The 16,203-nt window shown below is 38.9% G+C and overlaps 1 protein-coding gene across 7 annotated transcripts in view; it reads left to right on the top strand.

The window, feature by feature from the left end:
* RBMS3 (RNA binding motif single stranded interacting protein 3) overlaps window positions 1–16,203 on the top strand; it is a 515,412-nt gene that overhangs the window by 427,409 nt on the left and 71,800 nt on the right. For all 7 annotated transcript variants that reach the window (XR_006413486.1, XR_006413484.1, XM_044417609.1 and 4 more), the window contains one exon: window positions 16,099–16,195. Coding sequence is in view for 5 of the 7 variants with exons in the window: in XM_044417609.1 (XP_044273544.1) it covers window positions 16,099–16,195 (97 nt within the window). In the remaining 2 variants the exon portion in view is untranslated. The remainder of the gene's footprint in view (window positions 1–16,098; window positions 16,196–16,203) is intronic.

Here is a 16,203-nt window from a genome sequence, read left to right as displayed (position 1 = left end):
AATGGTCCCAAGGCTGGAAGAGCTGCTTTATTGTATTTTAGGGCAGGTATTTAGCAGGCTGAAAGCAACATTTTGAAGTCATTGGTGCCTTTTGCATTCCACTATTTAGGGCTACTTCTGCCTTATCCTTCAAAGGAGGTAGGAAGCAGGTGCCCCACTCACTCCACTCCACTCCTTCACCCACCTCAGGGAGAGCTTCAGCCTTGAGAAGCACAGCATCGGTGAAAGATGGTCCTCAGAAGAGGTTTTGCACCATTGGGAACAATGGCTCCCTAGAGTGCCTTTGTAAAACCCAGCAATGTGTTGCCTCTGTCCTAGAGGGACAGACTTTAAGGCTCCCAGTCTTGGCAAGCCAGTGGGAAATCTTCAGTCCTCTCAATCACATGCATTTCCCCATGTGTAAAGTGTCTCGAAAGGGTATTCCAGGAAAAAAGAAGCATCTTCTCTTCCACAAGCTGTGCCTATTGCTTGCAGCAAGGATGCAGTGCTTTCTTTAGGATCCAGAAACAAGTAAAAATCCTAGTTTCTGGAACAAAGTAGGTCTGCACAACCTACAAAAGGGTGCTTTGCTGACCTGTCCTTTTCCAGAAATGGGATCTCCAAAATCCCAGTCATGCGGACTGCGGAATGGAATTGATGGTGGCACCGGCTTACACAGAGACCCACTTTGATAATGCCTTCTGTGTTGTTTTTGCTGCAACTCCTGACTACCCCTTTGGAAACTGCAATTAATATTAGCCTCTAGCCCTGTAATACAGATTTTCCATTCAGTACAGTACAACAACTCGAGGAACCAATGTGGGGTAATTTCTATGTCTGTAGGGAGAGCACTCAAACAGAAGTATTATCTGTTCTTATTTTCAAAGTCTTCAAGGCCAAACTATTACATTCTCCAGGAGAATCATGGTGGACATCAGCTTCCTGATAGCTCTTCCCTCTCCATTTTCCTCAGAGGGGATGAGCTAGAAAGTCACTGGCCCTGAAGCACATCTTCCCCAGAGAGCCTGGCCAGGTTATGTCTTTTCTCCTCTGTCATTCACAAAGGAGTTGCCAATAGTTATTGTAAAACAGACTCGAGCCTCCAGTTGGTCTTTCTCATTTCTAATTTAATATTACTGCAATGAAAGTCTCTGTTGTAATAATGTTTGGTCATATTTAAGCATTATATTAGCCAAGGGATATTGTTCATGAGCCTTTTGTCAGTACTACATATGGGCATGCTGCATAAGAAGATGGTGTTTTATTACTGAGGATAAATATGAGGTTTTGGCGTTGTACATTCTCATAGGGAAATAACAGTAGCAAAAATGTTGAAATACAGTCAGTATAGAATGAAGAATGAGGTATATCCTTCATGTGGCTTTTTGTGTGATGCTGGAATATATGAACTATCTACTAGATACCAGCAATATATCATGTAAAATTTGGTTGTTTACCATGTGTCATGAAGCCTTGGATTCTTTTAAGGACATTTGAACATCTATTCTTGGAATCTTTATATATAAACCAATGAGAGCCATTTTAATTTATTAAAGATATACTAGGGACTGCCATTATAAATAAATGAGCTCCTATTGGATGTGTGTTATACCATGCAGTCTCAGCCTTATTAAAATACCTGCAATTTTATGAGTGATATTTGGCATGTTAAAAATGCGCACCTTATTGTTGGTTTCAGTGTGTAGCTGTTACAGATTTCTATGCCAGCATCAAGAAACATTTGTTTTTGTTGAGCGGGTTGTTTGGCGTTCTAAGTCTAGCTATAATCCAGTATTTGACTACAGCTGGGTCAAAGGATGGCCCTATAGGAAGACAAGCTGAGGCTCAGTCACCCCATAAAATTTTAGGATGCAATCTTGTCCGTATTTAAGAGGGGGGAAATCCAGCAGTTCCCAGCATTCCCCAGGAAGCAATGCTGGGAACAATGGGACTTTTGTCTGTCTGAAGGAATGAGCCATTACTATAGTAGACATATGAGAAGACATTAGAGATTCCCTTTGTTGGTATTCCATGCCCAAATTCCACTTTTATACTGTTATCAACTGTTCTTGGTTTCCAAAACCTGGGCATAATTCAAAGAATTAAACACACATGCCCAGAAACCCTGCATGGAAAAGTGGTGGGTGGCTGAATTGACACAGTGTTGTTGTGAATATCTCCCTTGCTTGCTCTCATTTATTTCCCTTTTTAAAGGTCTAAATCTGCACATGGTTAAAAAGCAAACAAAAATGTCCACAGAAGGGTGCAAGCATGATGCTATTGAGTTCACAAGCAATATCTAATAGGTTCTCGTAATACATAGACATCTGGCTACTACTTGAAATGAATGCACCACTGATTGAAAAAAAGTAGGAAAAGCCTGTGACTAAAAGCAAACCAACCTACCGTTTTGATTCAGAGTCCTCTTTTCATCCTCAGGTCCAGCATATTCAGTGGTAGAAGAAGATAATGTTTGCTAGTGCTCCAGTCCTTCTCATTCCCTTGCAGTCTCCTGAAAGTAATTTTTAGGGTTCTGTCATATGGATATAGAACAAGCAAAACTCTTGCTCTTTTTGTGCTTGCTACCGGCCTGGGTGGAACTCTGCTCAGAAAGTACTCCTTCTGGAAGATGGAAATCTTGGATCTAATCCTCAGATGCAGATGGAGGGGATGAGGCAATGCCCCCCCCCCCTCAAAAAGCAGGCAGTTTACACACACAGCACTGTATAAGCAATTTGTCTGCTGCGGAAGGCAACTGCCCCTTCATATTTTTAATTCAAAGCTCAAGTTCTGACGGAACCTCCATTTGGAAGTCGTGAATGGTGGGAGTGGGGGTTAGCTTTCTTTTAAAAACAAAATTGTTCTTCTTTTAATAAGCTGGTTTAAAGAAGCATTTTAAAGATGCTCAGAATCCCTTACACCAAACAACGACCTACCAAGGAGGCACTTTATGACTAAGATCTTTCCCAAAAGGCTTAGTAATGGCATTCTCTGAGGTGCAGGCTGAAAAGACTCCTGAGTGGTTGCCGCACTTATTGGAGAGGTGGTTGGCAGTGAAGTGCCCCACTTGGATTATCTCTTGAGCTAGAAGGGCAGTAGGTGAAGGGCTACGAGGCCATTTTTCTACAAAGATTCACCATGGCAGGGACGCATATTGGAGAGTGGGAAAGGGCCACTTAACCTGGGCCTGAAGATCTGAGACACTGCATGTGAAGAGAAATTCAGACTAAATGGCAAATAATGCTTAAAAATGTTGAAACAAGCTTTTTACGTGGATTGTCTTGTCCTTGTAACATCTTGTAAAATTGACAGGAGCCAATCTAAAACAGAGCAAACCACGGTATGGACAGTAAGCTGCCAAGGGAATCAAAAGACACAGATATTTCATAGGAAGATTTCTTATGGGGCAACATTAAATTTTAGGATTCGTCACACTTCAAAAACAGGAATATTACCCTTTAAACTGTTCAAGGAAGCAAAACTGTTAGCTGATACCAAATTAAATACCTGTTCAGTTCATCATGGAATGTGTTAAATACAAACATCAGTAATATTAACTCATTTTGTATTCTGGAATAAATGACATTCCCTGTGTTCATATTTGGTTGTGCAATTTACATATAAGTAGTCCTTCAGACTACTTATATGTAAATGGAATGGAAAAGGACTTATCTCCGTTTCCATTGCCTCCTCAAAATGCCGTCCGGCGGAGCTTTTTCGAGTGGTACAAGGCCTGGTCCGCCCTGGCCCTAAGAAAGATCTGGTTCCACCCTCAAAGACCCGCTGTGACGACTTTGCCAAGCATTTCAGGGAGAAAACTGCTCAGATTCGTCACACGCTAGACTCTACTAGTGATTCAGAGGCTTCTGGGGAGATACCAATGCCGCCGTCTGGTCCAAAATTAATGGATGAATTTGAGTTATTGCGGCCTGATGATGTAGACAAGGTGCTTGGACGAGTACGTCCCACCACTTGCCTATTGGACCCTTGCCCATCTTGGTTAATAAACAACACCAAGCACGGGATTGGGATCTGGATCTTGGAAGTGGTTAACCCTTCTCTGAGGGAGGGTCAGGTACCTGCCCCTTTAAAGGAGGCAGTAGTCCGACCGGTCCTGAAGAAAGCATCACTGGATCCAGAAATGGCCACTAATTATAGACCAGTGGCCAACATCCCGTTTCTGGGCAAGGTGTTGGAGTGGGTGGTGGCGGGACAACTTCAAGCACTCTTGGATGAAACTGATTATCTGGACACATTTCAGTCCGGCTTCAGACCCGGGTACAGTACTGAATCTGCCTTGGTCACCCTGTACGATGACCTGTGCAGGGAGAGAGACGGGGGAGTGCGTCCCTGTTGGTTCTTCTGGCTCTTCTCAGCAGCTTTCAATACCATCGACCATGGTATCCTTCTGGATAGGCTAGCGGGATTGGGGGTCGGAGGCACTGCTTTGCAGTGGTTCCGCTCCTATCTCAATGGCCGATTCCAGAAGGTGGTGCTGGGGGACTATGGCTCTGCACCATGGCAGCTATGCCATGGAGTACCACAGGGATCCATTTTGTCCCCTTTGCTGTTTAACATCTACATGAAACCACTGGGAGAGGTCATCAGGAGGTGTGGGCTGCAGAATCACCAGTACGCTGATAATACCCAGCTCTACCTCTCGTTTTCCACCAATCCGGGTGAGGCAGTGGCTGTGCTGAACCGGTGCCTGGCTGAGGTAATGGGCTGGATCAGGGCCAATGAACTGAAGCTCAATCCAGACAAGACGGAGGTCCTGTTGGTTGGCGGATCGGGCTTCAGGGAGGGTGAATTGAACCTAGTCCTGAATGGGGTTGCACTCCCTCTTAGGGACAAGGTCCGCAGCTTGGGAGTGTTCCTCGACCCAGAGCTTTCACTGGAAGCTCAGGTGACAGCGGTGGCAAGGAGCGCTTTCTTTCAGCTTTGGCTGATCCATCAGCTGCGCCCCTACCTGGAGTACCACTGCCTGGAGACAGTGACACACGTGCTGGTGACTTCCCGCCTTGACTTCTGTAACGTGCTCTATGTGGGGCTACCCTTGAAGACGGTCCAGATACTTCAGTTGGTTCAAAATAGAGCTGCCAGGCTGCTGACGGGGATGAGGCGTTATGTTCACATGACCCCAGTCCTCCGTCAGCGTCACTGGCTTCCCATTGAAGTCCGGGCCCAATTCAAGGTGTTGGTGATGACCTATAAAGCCTTTAACGGCTTGGGTCCTGGTTACCTGAAGGAGCGCTTACGTCCATATATGCCCGCCCGCCCCTTGAGATCTGCGGGAGAGGCCCTTCTCCGGGAACCCTCCGTGAAGGAAATTAGGAGGGTGAATACTCGGAGGAGGGCTTTCTCTGCAGTGGTGCCCAATCTATGGAATGCGCTCCCCAGAGAGGTCCGCCTGGCGCCATCGTTATTTGTTTTTCGGCGCCAGGCGAAGACCTTTTTATTCAAATGTTATTTTAATTGTTAATATTATTTATTCATTTTATTCTTTGGCCAGGGTGACTTAATTTATATTGTTGATTTATATTATTCTATTTTGAAGTTTATTCATGGTTGTGAGCCGCCCCGAGGCTTCGGCGAATGGGGCAGCATAGAAGTCTCCTAAATAAATAAACAAACAAACAAACAAATAAATAAATCTAGAACATAGTAAAAAACTGCCATGTCTGAAGAGTTCCCCCATTTCAGCTTACTGCCTTTTATGTTTTTTGTTTATCAGATAAAATTTGTCCAGGGACAAAAGGTGCCCCACATATCACCATAAGAATAGTTGTATGGGGTAATTCTGTGACTACAAACAGAAATGTGAAGTACAGCTCATCTTACTCTCTTTTGAAAACTAGTAGCCTGAGCTAAAACTGCCAGGAGACAAAGTTAAATCCTGTTGAAGGAAAACTTTTTTACGCTGCTTTGAAGTTTGTAGATGAAAGTCTTGTTATGTGGATGGGACCAATAGGCCAAGCACTGTTGTACAGATTTTACTGCCATGTATAAGTAAAATAGCTTTACTTACTGAAAGCTGAAAGTCATTCTTATGCAGATTGAAATTTCCTGGGAGAGTCAACCAGAACTAAAGATATGTAGCATTTGCCTTGCCTAAGGCATTTTTGTCTGGGGCAACAAAATAACCCCAAATGTGACTAATGCTGGTTTTATGTAGATGCTGGTTGAGAATATGTAGATTATTTTTAAAAAGGAGCAAAATAACAATATTTCTGAAAATTTATTCAGAAAATTTTGAATAAAAAACTTTATTCAAGTATCTTATAGAGTCATAAAAGAACATTCCAAATATTCACATCCTTGGCACAATTGCAGGCATCTGAGACAATGGTTCTTGAGGTTGAAAAGAAATGGAACGTATCAAGACTGACCAAGCAGCAGCTGAAAATGATATTCCCCTCTCTTTAAGACTGGAAAGCCCTAATAACACTAATATTAATGAAAAGGGGCAAGGTGGTGTTCCAGAAGCTGCCCCTTAATACCTAATTTCAGCTAAATATTTTACCATCTAGTGAAGAGCAGATGATGTGGCCCATTGTGATTCTTTGGGGTGCCTTGCTTGTCCTCTACCTGCCCATCTTCCAGAAACCCTCCCCCAAGTTTGGTTCAAGATAGACTTCAATTTTTGGGGCCCAGCCACTGTGCAAAACAACAGACTATTTGTGAGCATGTGGGTGGGGGGCTCTATAGTTGAAATCGAGCTCTCACCTCCAAATTCAGAGAGTGCCTACTGTAGAACAGCATGTAAGAACCTTAAATAAATACCTACAGAACCTTCCATTGCTTAAAGCTTAGGAAGTTGAATGGGTATCTGTCTGAATGTGTAGTATTTTGCAAGATCTCTGTGACAGTGTTTCAGTGTAAAACAGTGAAAAGGTCTAAACAAATCTCTTTTAAAATGAAATGGTTAGCTGCCCATCAAATTGGCTCAAGCAAGCCTTCATCACAAATGTTATAGCAAAGGTGATTGGTTACATAAAGAGCTCATTCCTGAGAAAGCAGCAGGTTCAAGATTCAAGTAGGACCTTCCTTCCTTCCTTCCTTCCTTCCTTCCTTCCTTCCTTCCTTCCTTCCTTCCTTCCTTCCTTCCTCTCTCTCTCTCTCTCTCTCTCTCTCTCCCTTCCTTCCTTCCTTCCTTCCTTCCTTCCTTCCTTCCTTCCTTCATATCCTCGGTGTTTTTCCACATAGGGTTTTCCAGTGCTGTTATCATCAATAGCAATCTTTTTAGCAAATCTTTTTAGCACACTTCATATGGCTTCCCAAGATCTGTATGGCACACCATAAGAATACCAGCTTTCACTGCCACTGCCTCAAAGCATGGGGCAGCATGACTGCTGATAAAAAGAACAGAAGCAGAGCAGCAACTGAATAAGCGTTTGTACAAAACTGCATTCGTAAATAGATTCAGGCAGTCATCCCATCCTTGGTATGTTCCTGCATGTGGATGTTTTTTTCGATAACTCTTCTGGTAACAGGGCTTCTGTAGCAAAACCTGTATGGTCTTCTGAGACTGTTTCTGGTTTTCCGACCTTGGAAAAAGTAGTTGCTTTCTGCTGTTGCTACTACTGCTTGGAGACTCAGTGAAGCACTGCTTTCTTCATCAAGCAAGTGCAAGGGAACAATGTTCATTATAATAATGCCAATGAAGATAGGTGAAGATGCAAGATAGGATAAAACAAAGTTAAATAAAAAGAGAGGGGGGAAACAAGGAAGGGTAGGAATTCTTTTTTCCCTTTTTTCCTTTTTCTTTTTTTTGGAGTTGGGGAAGAAATAAAATATATTAAGTGTGGTATCATAAAACTGACTGATTTAAATAATCAGAATGAAATGGGTTGTTTGAAATGGGATGGAATATGTAAATAGTTTTAAAGTGGGCAATGTTCACTGTAGAAAAGATGGGATAAGGCAACATGAATAAACTTGGATACAAAGATGAAATAGAAATATAATAAATAAAAGGGATTTGGTGGGGAGAAGCAAACATTTATATTTATAAATGATGGAATGGGATACAATTGAATGAGAGGTGGGATGTGTTAGGGGTGTTTCTTAAGGGACAGAATATATAATTTTCATATTGTGAGAAGTCTTTCCTATGAAAACTGTATGCTTATAGAAATAAATGGGAGGGAATTTGGGGTTGTTCACTGTGAAAACGATGGGGGGAAGTCAACTGAATGAAATGAAATAAGTAAAATGACATAAAAGAGAATAACAGTAAGTGATGCACAAAAGATGGGAACTTGATAATAAATATGTTTCACTGCCAGTTATGTTGGTCAATGATAATGATAGTTCTAGGTATGCTTTTTTTACAACTCTGGGCATGTTTCCTTACTCATACAGCCCTTGAGATATACAGTCCAAACCCCCCTGTCCTAGAGAGTGAAATATGAACACTAATGTGATAGAAAGGATTGCCTCAGGGCAAAGGGGGCATAATTACATCGTGAGGGCTGGTTACTTTCCAGTTTAAATCGATGGAATTTGATTTTTAATTGGAGTATGGCATAATTTCCTGATAATTTTAATTTACTCTGTGTATTTTGCATTGGATTATCTACTTAAAAACAACATTTGCAAGGGAACTGATATCGGTCCTAGTTGTCAGCACAGGAATTCCAAGAAAAACACATGCAATTCACCAATGTTCTTAGTGATCCCAGCAAATGAGTTGAAAATTTGCTGTGTTTAAATAAAAGGCTCTTGCTTAATGCCCACAGTGGAAAGTAAAAAGTTCCCATCCTCTTAGTCATTCCCTCATACATAGCACACCTGCAAAATATTACCGAGCAATGTTTGAAAGCTAAAACCATGAATGTGCATTGTCAGTTTTTCAGAGTATCAGCATTATTAAAACAGAAATTTGCAACTATTGTCTTTCATTTCCCAACTTCATCCATCCACCCCCAGAGTCTAGTATATTTCCATGCATATTTTAAAGTTTTATTTGTATCAATGCAACCAAGCTTTTTTTTTGTCAGATGTCTTCTCTACTTTTGACAAGTTTGTCCCTATAACTATTGCTGTCTTCGTATAGCTGAATCCCTGATTACGTTCTTGTTTTACTGCCGATGATCCTTTCTATGATATTAATATCAGATTCATTTCATCGTATTTTCACATTAGTTTGTGTTTTGCTTAACATCTACTTTAATATTTATATGCATTTTAAGCATGTTTTTATATCTACAAAAATCTGTACAGATGAAAAAATTGTACATACAGATTTTACAAGCAACATTCCTTAATATATGCCATTTTCATGGTATTTTATCCAATGTTCTCATTTTCAAGCAATTTTCTGTAAAGGTTGCAGTTTGTACACTTTTTGGGAATGGAAAACTGCTTTCTAGAATTAGAGAGGTTAAAAAAAGATAATTGCATTCTGCTTCAATTATTGGTTCAGGAAATGTTTCTTATATATATTCATATTAAAATGTTAACCAGTCCAGTTCTTCATGCACGTCTAAGTATTAGCACTATTCAGTTGAAGCTGTTCAGTGTAGCAATATATGAGATCAAGTACGGAATGTGATTCAAGCTGTATGCTCTTCCAAAACATATATTTATGATACTGATTTATAGACAGGTGTTCCAGCAGCCTGAAATTTAGGCCAGACGCTGGTTGATAAATTCATATTATATTGGCAGAATTTGGTCTGAGCTATAACAACTTTTTCACCAGTGCCACTAGCCAGGAAATTAGCTTAGAAAAGCCTGACTCCGGTTGGTACATTGGAAAACCAATTAACAAAGAAATAGACATTCCCCTAGAGTGTCTTGCTCATAAATCAGTAACATTTGAGTTTTTCAGAAAGATCTGACATTTCCTATTTATATATCAAAGAGATCATTGATTGATTCTCTTTTCTTGCAGCAACCGCATACAAGAAATTGAGAAGGAAGCCAGTATTATAAGACCGAAAGTAGTTTAGATGCCTGTACCCAGATGGTCACACAATCATCTGTTCATTTATTAATGAGACTTCTACACAGTACCATTGTAGAAAGTTGCCTAAGCTGTTTGCAGTGGAAAACAATGGCTCATGGTGTTGTTATTTGGTTATTCAAATATAGTGGACACTGCATGTTTAAATGCCTATATTGTTTGGAAGCTGAACAATCTGTGAATACCCCAGAAAATGTTTCCTAGTGGATCTGAGTCTAGAGATGATCGAACCCTGGGTTGAGTCAAGGGCATAGTCAGTTCTCTGGAACATCATACAAGGCATCTTAAAAACAGGTAGGGCCTGTCACTGTTGACACCAGCAGAAAGAACAGTTGTAGTTGATGTAATGATAGAAAATCATAATAAACATGTGTTTTATGTAGCTGTTGTGCTTGTACTTCTCATGTAATTGTGAAATGTGATTGTGTTTTAGTGTCGTATGCAATGGTTACAAGGTTTGTGAGATTTGTTATTGTTACCAATATGTAATTTTTGGTTGTTGTGCTTGATAAACTAGTGCAACCTTCATAATTGCTGTGTGTGTGTGTGTGTGTGTGTGTGTGTGCGCGCAGCACAATATTTTTGTCTGTTTGTGTGTTTTTAAAATCATGGGGCTGGACTCCATGTGACTTACATATTTGTGCAAGTTTTGTATTTTATGTTCTGGCTATTATTTTCCCCATTAACTGATGTGCAATTATATTGTTTGACCAGAAAAAGGAAATACTTAGTTTTGGCAAGTTTTGTTTGTTTATTTGCTTATCTATCTATCTATCTATCTATCTATCTATCTATTGTAAATAGGGTCATCCATAATAAATTCTGCCATTAATTTATATATATGACTTTCTTGAGATAGTATAGCCAATTGTTCTATGTTGAGAAGGTTGAATTAGAAAACATCTTACATGCATTTAAATTGTCATCACAGTTATTTCAGTATGCAATTAATGCAATCCAATTTTGTATGAAGTTATTGTTCCAGTGACTTCCTTCTCTCATGTGAATTAAGCTAGACAATTTAGACATAAATGTAATATCCCTAATCCAGAAAAACAGTCCAACAATGGTGGTTGATCCATTTTTTTCCAGCATGCAGCAACAGATGCTTTAGCTGCGGTAAGTAAACATAATTACCAAATCATTATTATTCATTTCTTGAAGGCAGCTCAGAAGAATTGCAACATGATCCACTGATAAGTTATATCCTGTTTTCTTCTTGAACTACATTTTAAGTTTTCTATCCAGTACGTTAGTAGTTAGACAAGTGCAAAATATATTACTAAAATCTGTCTTTATTCATTCACATTGCCCAACATTTTGGTGATTTAAATTGTCTACATAGAGTCAAGCACAGCTGGTATTTTATAATAACTTTCCTTCATGTTTTCTCTTGCTGTTGTCATTTCCAGCTCTTACTGGAGATGCAGGTCCTTTTCCGGTTTTTTAAGGTTACTAATGGGCACAGTTCTCAGTGTCACTAATTTATGTATTTTATCTGCTGGACCTTTCTATTCCTTTGCAGTGACTAGAATTTCAAATAAAGAGGGGGTTTTGTGTGTGTGTGTGTGTGTGTGTGTGTGTTTTGCAAAGTTTTGTATTTTCTACTTAAATATTAATTTGTGATCTGATGTGCAAGTACTGAAATCAAGGGAGTCTAGACAGGAGCATTGATTAAAGTATGTTTTGGGGAGGGTGTTTAAGATCTTGAGGAGGTCTTTAGTTTTCCTCACTTTGGGTTCAGACAGTACCCACAGTCACTTGATATAGTGAACAGAGATATTTTACTCAGCATGACACTGTACAAAATATCTATTTATCCTATCATCCTAGTTTTGCTAAATCATAGCTCTCCCAAATAGAAATACTTCTAAGTAGTTTCTATGACTTGGATCCTCAATTTTGTTACATTAACGGAAGGGGTTTCTTTTCAGTTGAACAGATCCAATCCACAAATGGAAAACCATTTACGGAGTTATACCAGATCGCAGGTACTTGTTATATTTTAACCAAACCAGACTTAGAGGAGCACTGAAGACTGGAGTGCCATCAGGATGGCTCATCTCCTGGTGGCCATCTTGTCTCTTCTCCCTGCCTTACTTCCTGTCCCCTTTATTACCTCTCAAAGTTATTTTTCCAATTTTGGAGAAGCAGCTGGTGCAGTCTTTTTCATGCCAGCTCTGCATGGAATAGTATGTCATAGTATATAGTATATATTCCTCACCGTAAGGTTGGCACTCTGCCTCCACCCTTGGATCTGAAAAACTACAGTATTCTCTACTAGCCTTCCAGAGGATGTCTTGGGACCATAGGATAACTTTCTTACTGGTTCCTTATTCCATCTACAATTATACTCACTGTTTACCTGTATTTTAATTGCTTGTTAAATTAATTACTAAATAATTTCAGTTTCTTCCTTATTAATATCTATCCCATTTCTATCCCATCATCTAAATTTTGTTCTGAGGTTTTGAATGTCTTTTAAGTATTCGATAGGTTTAATACCTGTGAAAACTATGTGATCTACATAATCCGCTCCACTAATGCATTTACTTGATCATTCTATATTAATTGATCAATTACTCTATTCAATTTGCTTGGCAAAATTATAGTCTATACTTTGAAATCCTCATTCAGTAAGGAGATTGGTCTGAATAAATCTAGCTGAAAGTCATTTATTCCTTTTGACCCAGAAAAGACATTTTAGTTGTTTTCCAGGATTCAGGAATATTATCTTTGCATAAATCCTTATTGATGGTATTAATAAGAGGTATTATTTAAAATGATAGCAATTTCTTATAATATTATTCAGAGAGTCTTCTTAGAACTGGAGCCCTTTTTTTCAACCTCTATCATTTGTTATGCCTTTATCTGTTATTATTTATTCAACTACAGCTTCATTCATTGTTACTTGAATTTCTAACACTTTTCTGCTGAAAATGTAGTGATAACCTAATTTCCTAGGCTTAGAGCTGTCAAATACCTTGAGAGGTTATTTTCATGCAACAATATTTTTACTCCTCAGTATTGCAAATCTATTGGCTCTCTCGTAGATGGGATTGACAATAATTTTCATTTATTACATCACCATATGAGCTAGTTTTCAGACAATCTCTGTATGTGGTAAAAATTAGTTGTTCAAATCATCTCCCATGTGTAAGATTTTCCTAGGTTCTTTTCAATAGCATGTAAGTAAGATTTTTATTTTCTTTTTTATTGTAGTTTTTCGCTTGTATCATAGGTGATGGGTAGTTTTTCTTCCTACTTCGCATTGATAGGGAAATAAGTACAGCAGTTGTGAAACTAGCAGTGTTGGGCTACCTGAAAGCAGTTCCAAACCTGTGTCAGCAGAACCAAATTACCTTACCCCACCAGCAAATCTTCACTGGTAGGACATGGATATTGGCTTAGGTTTCCGCCAGCATATCTTGGAATCTTTTCTGCCAGAGGTTCTCCACCAATGGAGAGCCACTCATGCCATTTTTTAAAGTCTTCTAGATGGCCTCCTGGGAATATTGTGGGGCCTTTAATTACAGCTTTGGGGGAATCCAGACCATAAACCATTCTGTGAGTAGAATTTCTTGAAAATACTATGTAAGTAGCTGTTATACAGACTTTGCCATTATACAACAACAGGGTATCTAGCTTTTATTTCTAACTATTTGAAATACCACTATCAAGAGAGGAAAATAGGAGGAAAATCAGAATTTTCCTATGGTCTATATTAGATATTTCTAAATTTATTTATTTGTAGTATTGCAACAAATATGGAAATTTATAAAGGAGCATATATTTTACTCATTTTAGAATAAAGTTTAATCTTTTACTGCTGTATTGAAATGTCCATGTATCAGAAGGATAAAAGTTAGACTTAAATATTTAAGCAAGAGATCTTTTGATTGAACTATTTGAATTATTTGTTTCTAGATCTGACTGAAAAAAATAAAATAAAATGCCATTAAAACAGATCCCCATGAAGTTAGAGAGAGAGAATTTTTTTGCAATTAATTCAAAATATATAGAAACCATTGTCCTTCATCCATCTATTGCACATTCCTAAAAGAAATGCCACATTTCCATGTAATTTTTTTCCATGTCAGATCCAACACCAGGAATTTCAATTCTTTCCCATCATCAGTGTTTTGTGATTTTATATCTGCTGTTACCTCAACATGTTTACCATATGTTTTAACATGGTTACTATTGTATATGTTGTTCAAAATAGCATGCTTTACATGGCAGCTACCAGATGGAATGTTGGCATTTTTCCTTCTTTGCGAACTCCATCCCAGCAACTCCCAGAGTACTGCATGTATTTCCTGACAAAGCCAGCTTGTCTCTCCCCTCACCCTTATCAGAAGGGACTTTGGAGAGGGGTGGGTCCTGTACTGTACCTGAGAGATTTAGTTTATGAGTTAGCTTAGATGGAACATGTATGCACATTATTGTAGGAAGAAGCCCCATTTATTTCTAAAGGTAGTTTACTTCTGAATAGATGTTCCTAGGACTGCACCGTAAATTTATTAATCCATGATCTACCGATACAGTTCAATTAATTGTTGTGTTACTTCAATGCACCTATGTCAATATGATAAAAACTTTGCATTCCATTTTGGCTTCATTCAGTTATTTTAAATGGGTTTAGCACAAGCCTTGAGATAACCTATCTATATAGCTCAGTTTATTAAGAGACGCAAATCAATATAGCAGATCATGAGCAGAGATCCTCAAAATTGCATGATATCCATGTTTATAATTAATAGCTCAGTAAATCAATAGTTCAGTTATCAAAGTAGTTCAGTAGTTATGTCAGAATCTCACTTGATTAATAATAATAGTTATACTTAATAAATGTCTGACTTCATTGAAAAACTTAGTACAACAGTCAATATATTAATACATCACAAGCGGAATTCATTCTGTTACACAACAATGATTCATGTTACTCCTTGGTTCCTAAAGCAGAAGCAGAGCTCATCCGTCAGTAATTCTGGGTTGTCACTCACCACTGCCCCAGTTCTAATACTTTTGAGAACATCTATTCTTCATCACTTCTTCATATGCCAGTCTTTCCTGCACGCTCTCAAGTGACTTTGTAAGTGTGAGCTTAGGAATTACAACTGACACAACCTTAGTAACTACTGATATTTCATGAAAGAAAAGCAGAAAGCTCTCCTTCCCCTATGCACTTGCGTTACATCCCTTGCTTGGGAAGAGGCATCTTTAGAATAACCAGTGACTAGTTCAAACAAAAGTTACTTGCTGACCACCCAGTCACATTCTTCCTCTCACAGATCTCTGATTTATTTTAAGTGGGTTACTGCTCTACAGTGTGGAGTTAATGTCATAAAGGGCAGTGTTGAAATACATAATCTAATGTTTGTTGCCATATTAACAATGATTCTACGGTTAGATTGTTGATGGAGATTGTACATCAATCCATCTAGGATATCCTGTGCACGAGAGGTATCCTACCAAATGTCCTCCAGTGGTTTTGCTCCAAACTGCCATAATTTCTGCTCATTGATCATGCAAGTTGTGTTGCAGTCTGAAACACCCAGAGGCAATAAGGTTGGCTAGTCCTGCTCTGTATGCTTTATATTTTAAATATGTGTACCCCTTCCCTTTTTTGCAAAGGTACTGCGTGTTATCAAAATAAACAGATTGTGAACCAGACAATAAATATAATCTTGTGACAGACTTGAAAAATTCCACAACCAAATGTCATATTACTGAAGTTACCCAGGCTGAATTAAGTATGAATTAGAACGTTTGCAGTCTTGGTTTTGCTTATAGTTTTTGTCAGGTGTTTGACCTTGAGGTTATTAGAAATCTGAATAAATCTATTTAATAAAAGAAACTTTTTGTTCTCCCAACATCTTAACCACAATCCAAAGGACCAGTACATTTAAAAACATACTATGTTGAATCTAAATTAGACTTAGGATAGGCTCATTGACATCACTGGGACATTAATCAGTTAAGACCATTTAGTATAAGTGAAACTAGATTTAGGCAATTGTTTTGGAAAGACAGGGGCATCATTAATCTGCAAGGATCCCATTTGCCTTTGATTGGCTATGAAACCGTTCATTGCAACATGTCGGTCCATTATCTCAAGAATCTTCCTTTTGTTTTTTTGTTTGCAGATTTTATTCCTCACCGTACAGTATTGCTACAAACCGCATGATTCCACAGACATCTATCACACCATTCATTGCTGCTTCCCCTGTCTCCACATATCAGGTATGTTT

The sequence above is a fragment of the Varanus komodoensis genome, unplaced genomic scaffold, assembly GCF_004798865.1.
Source record: "Varanus komodoensis strain SLA01 unplaced genomic scaffold, ASM479886v1 scaffold10, whole genome shotgun sequence".
Taxonomy (NCBI): Eukaryota; Metazoa; Chordata; class Lepidosauria; order Squamata; family Varanidae; genus Varanus; species Varanus komodoensis.
This window is presented reverse-complemented; position numbering and strand designations above follow the sequence as displayed.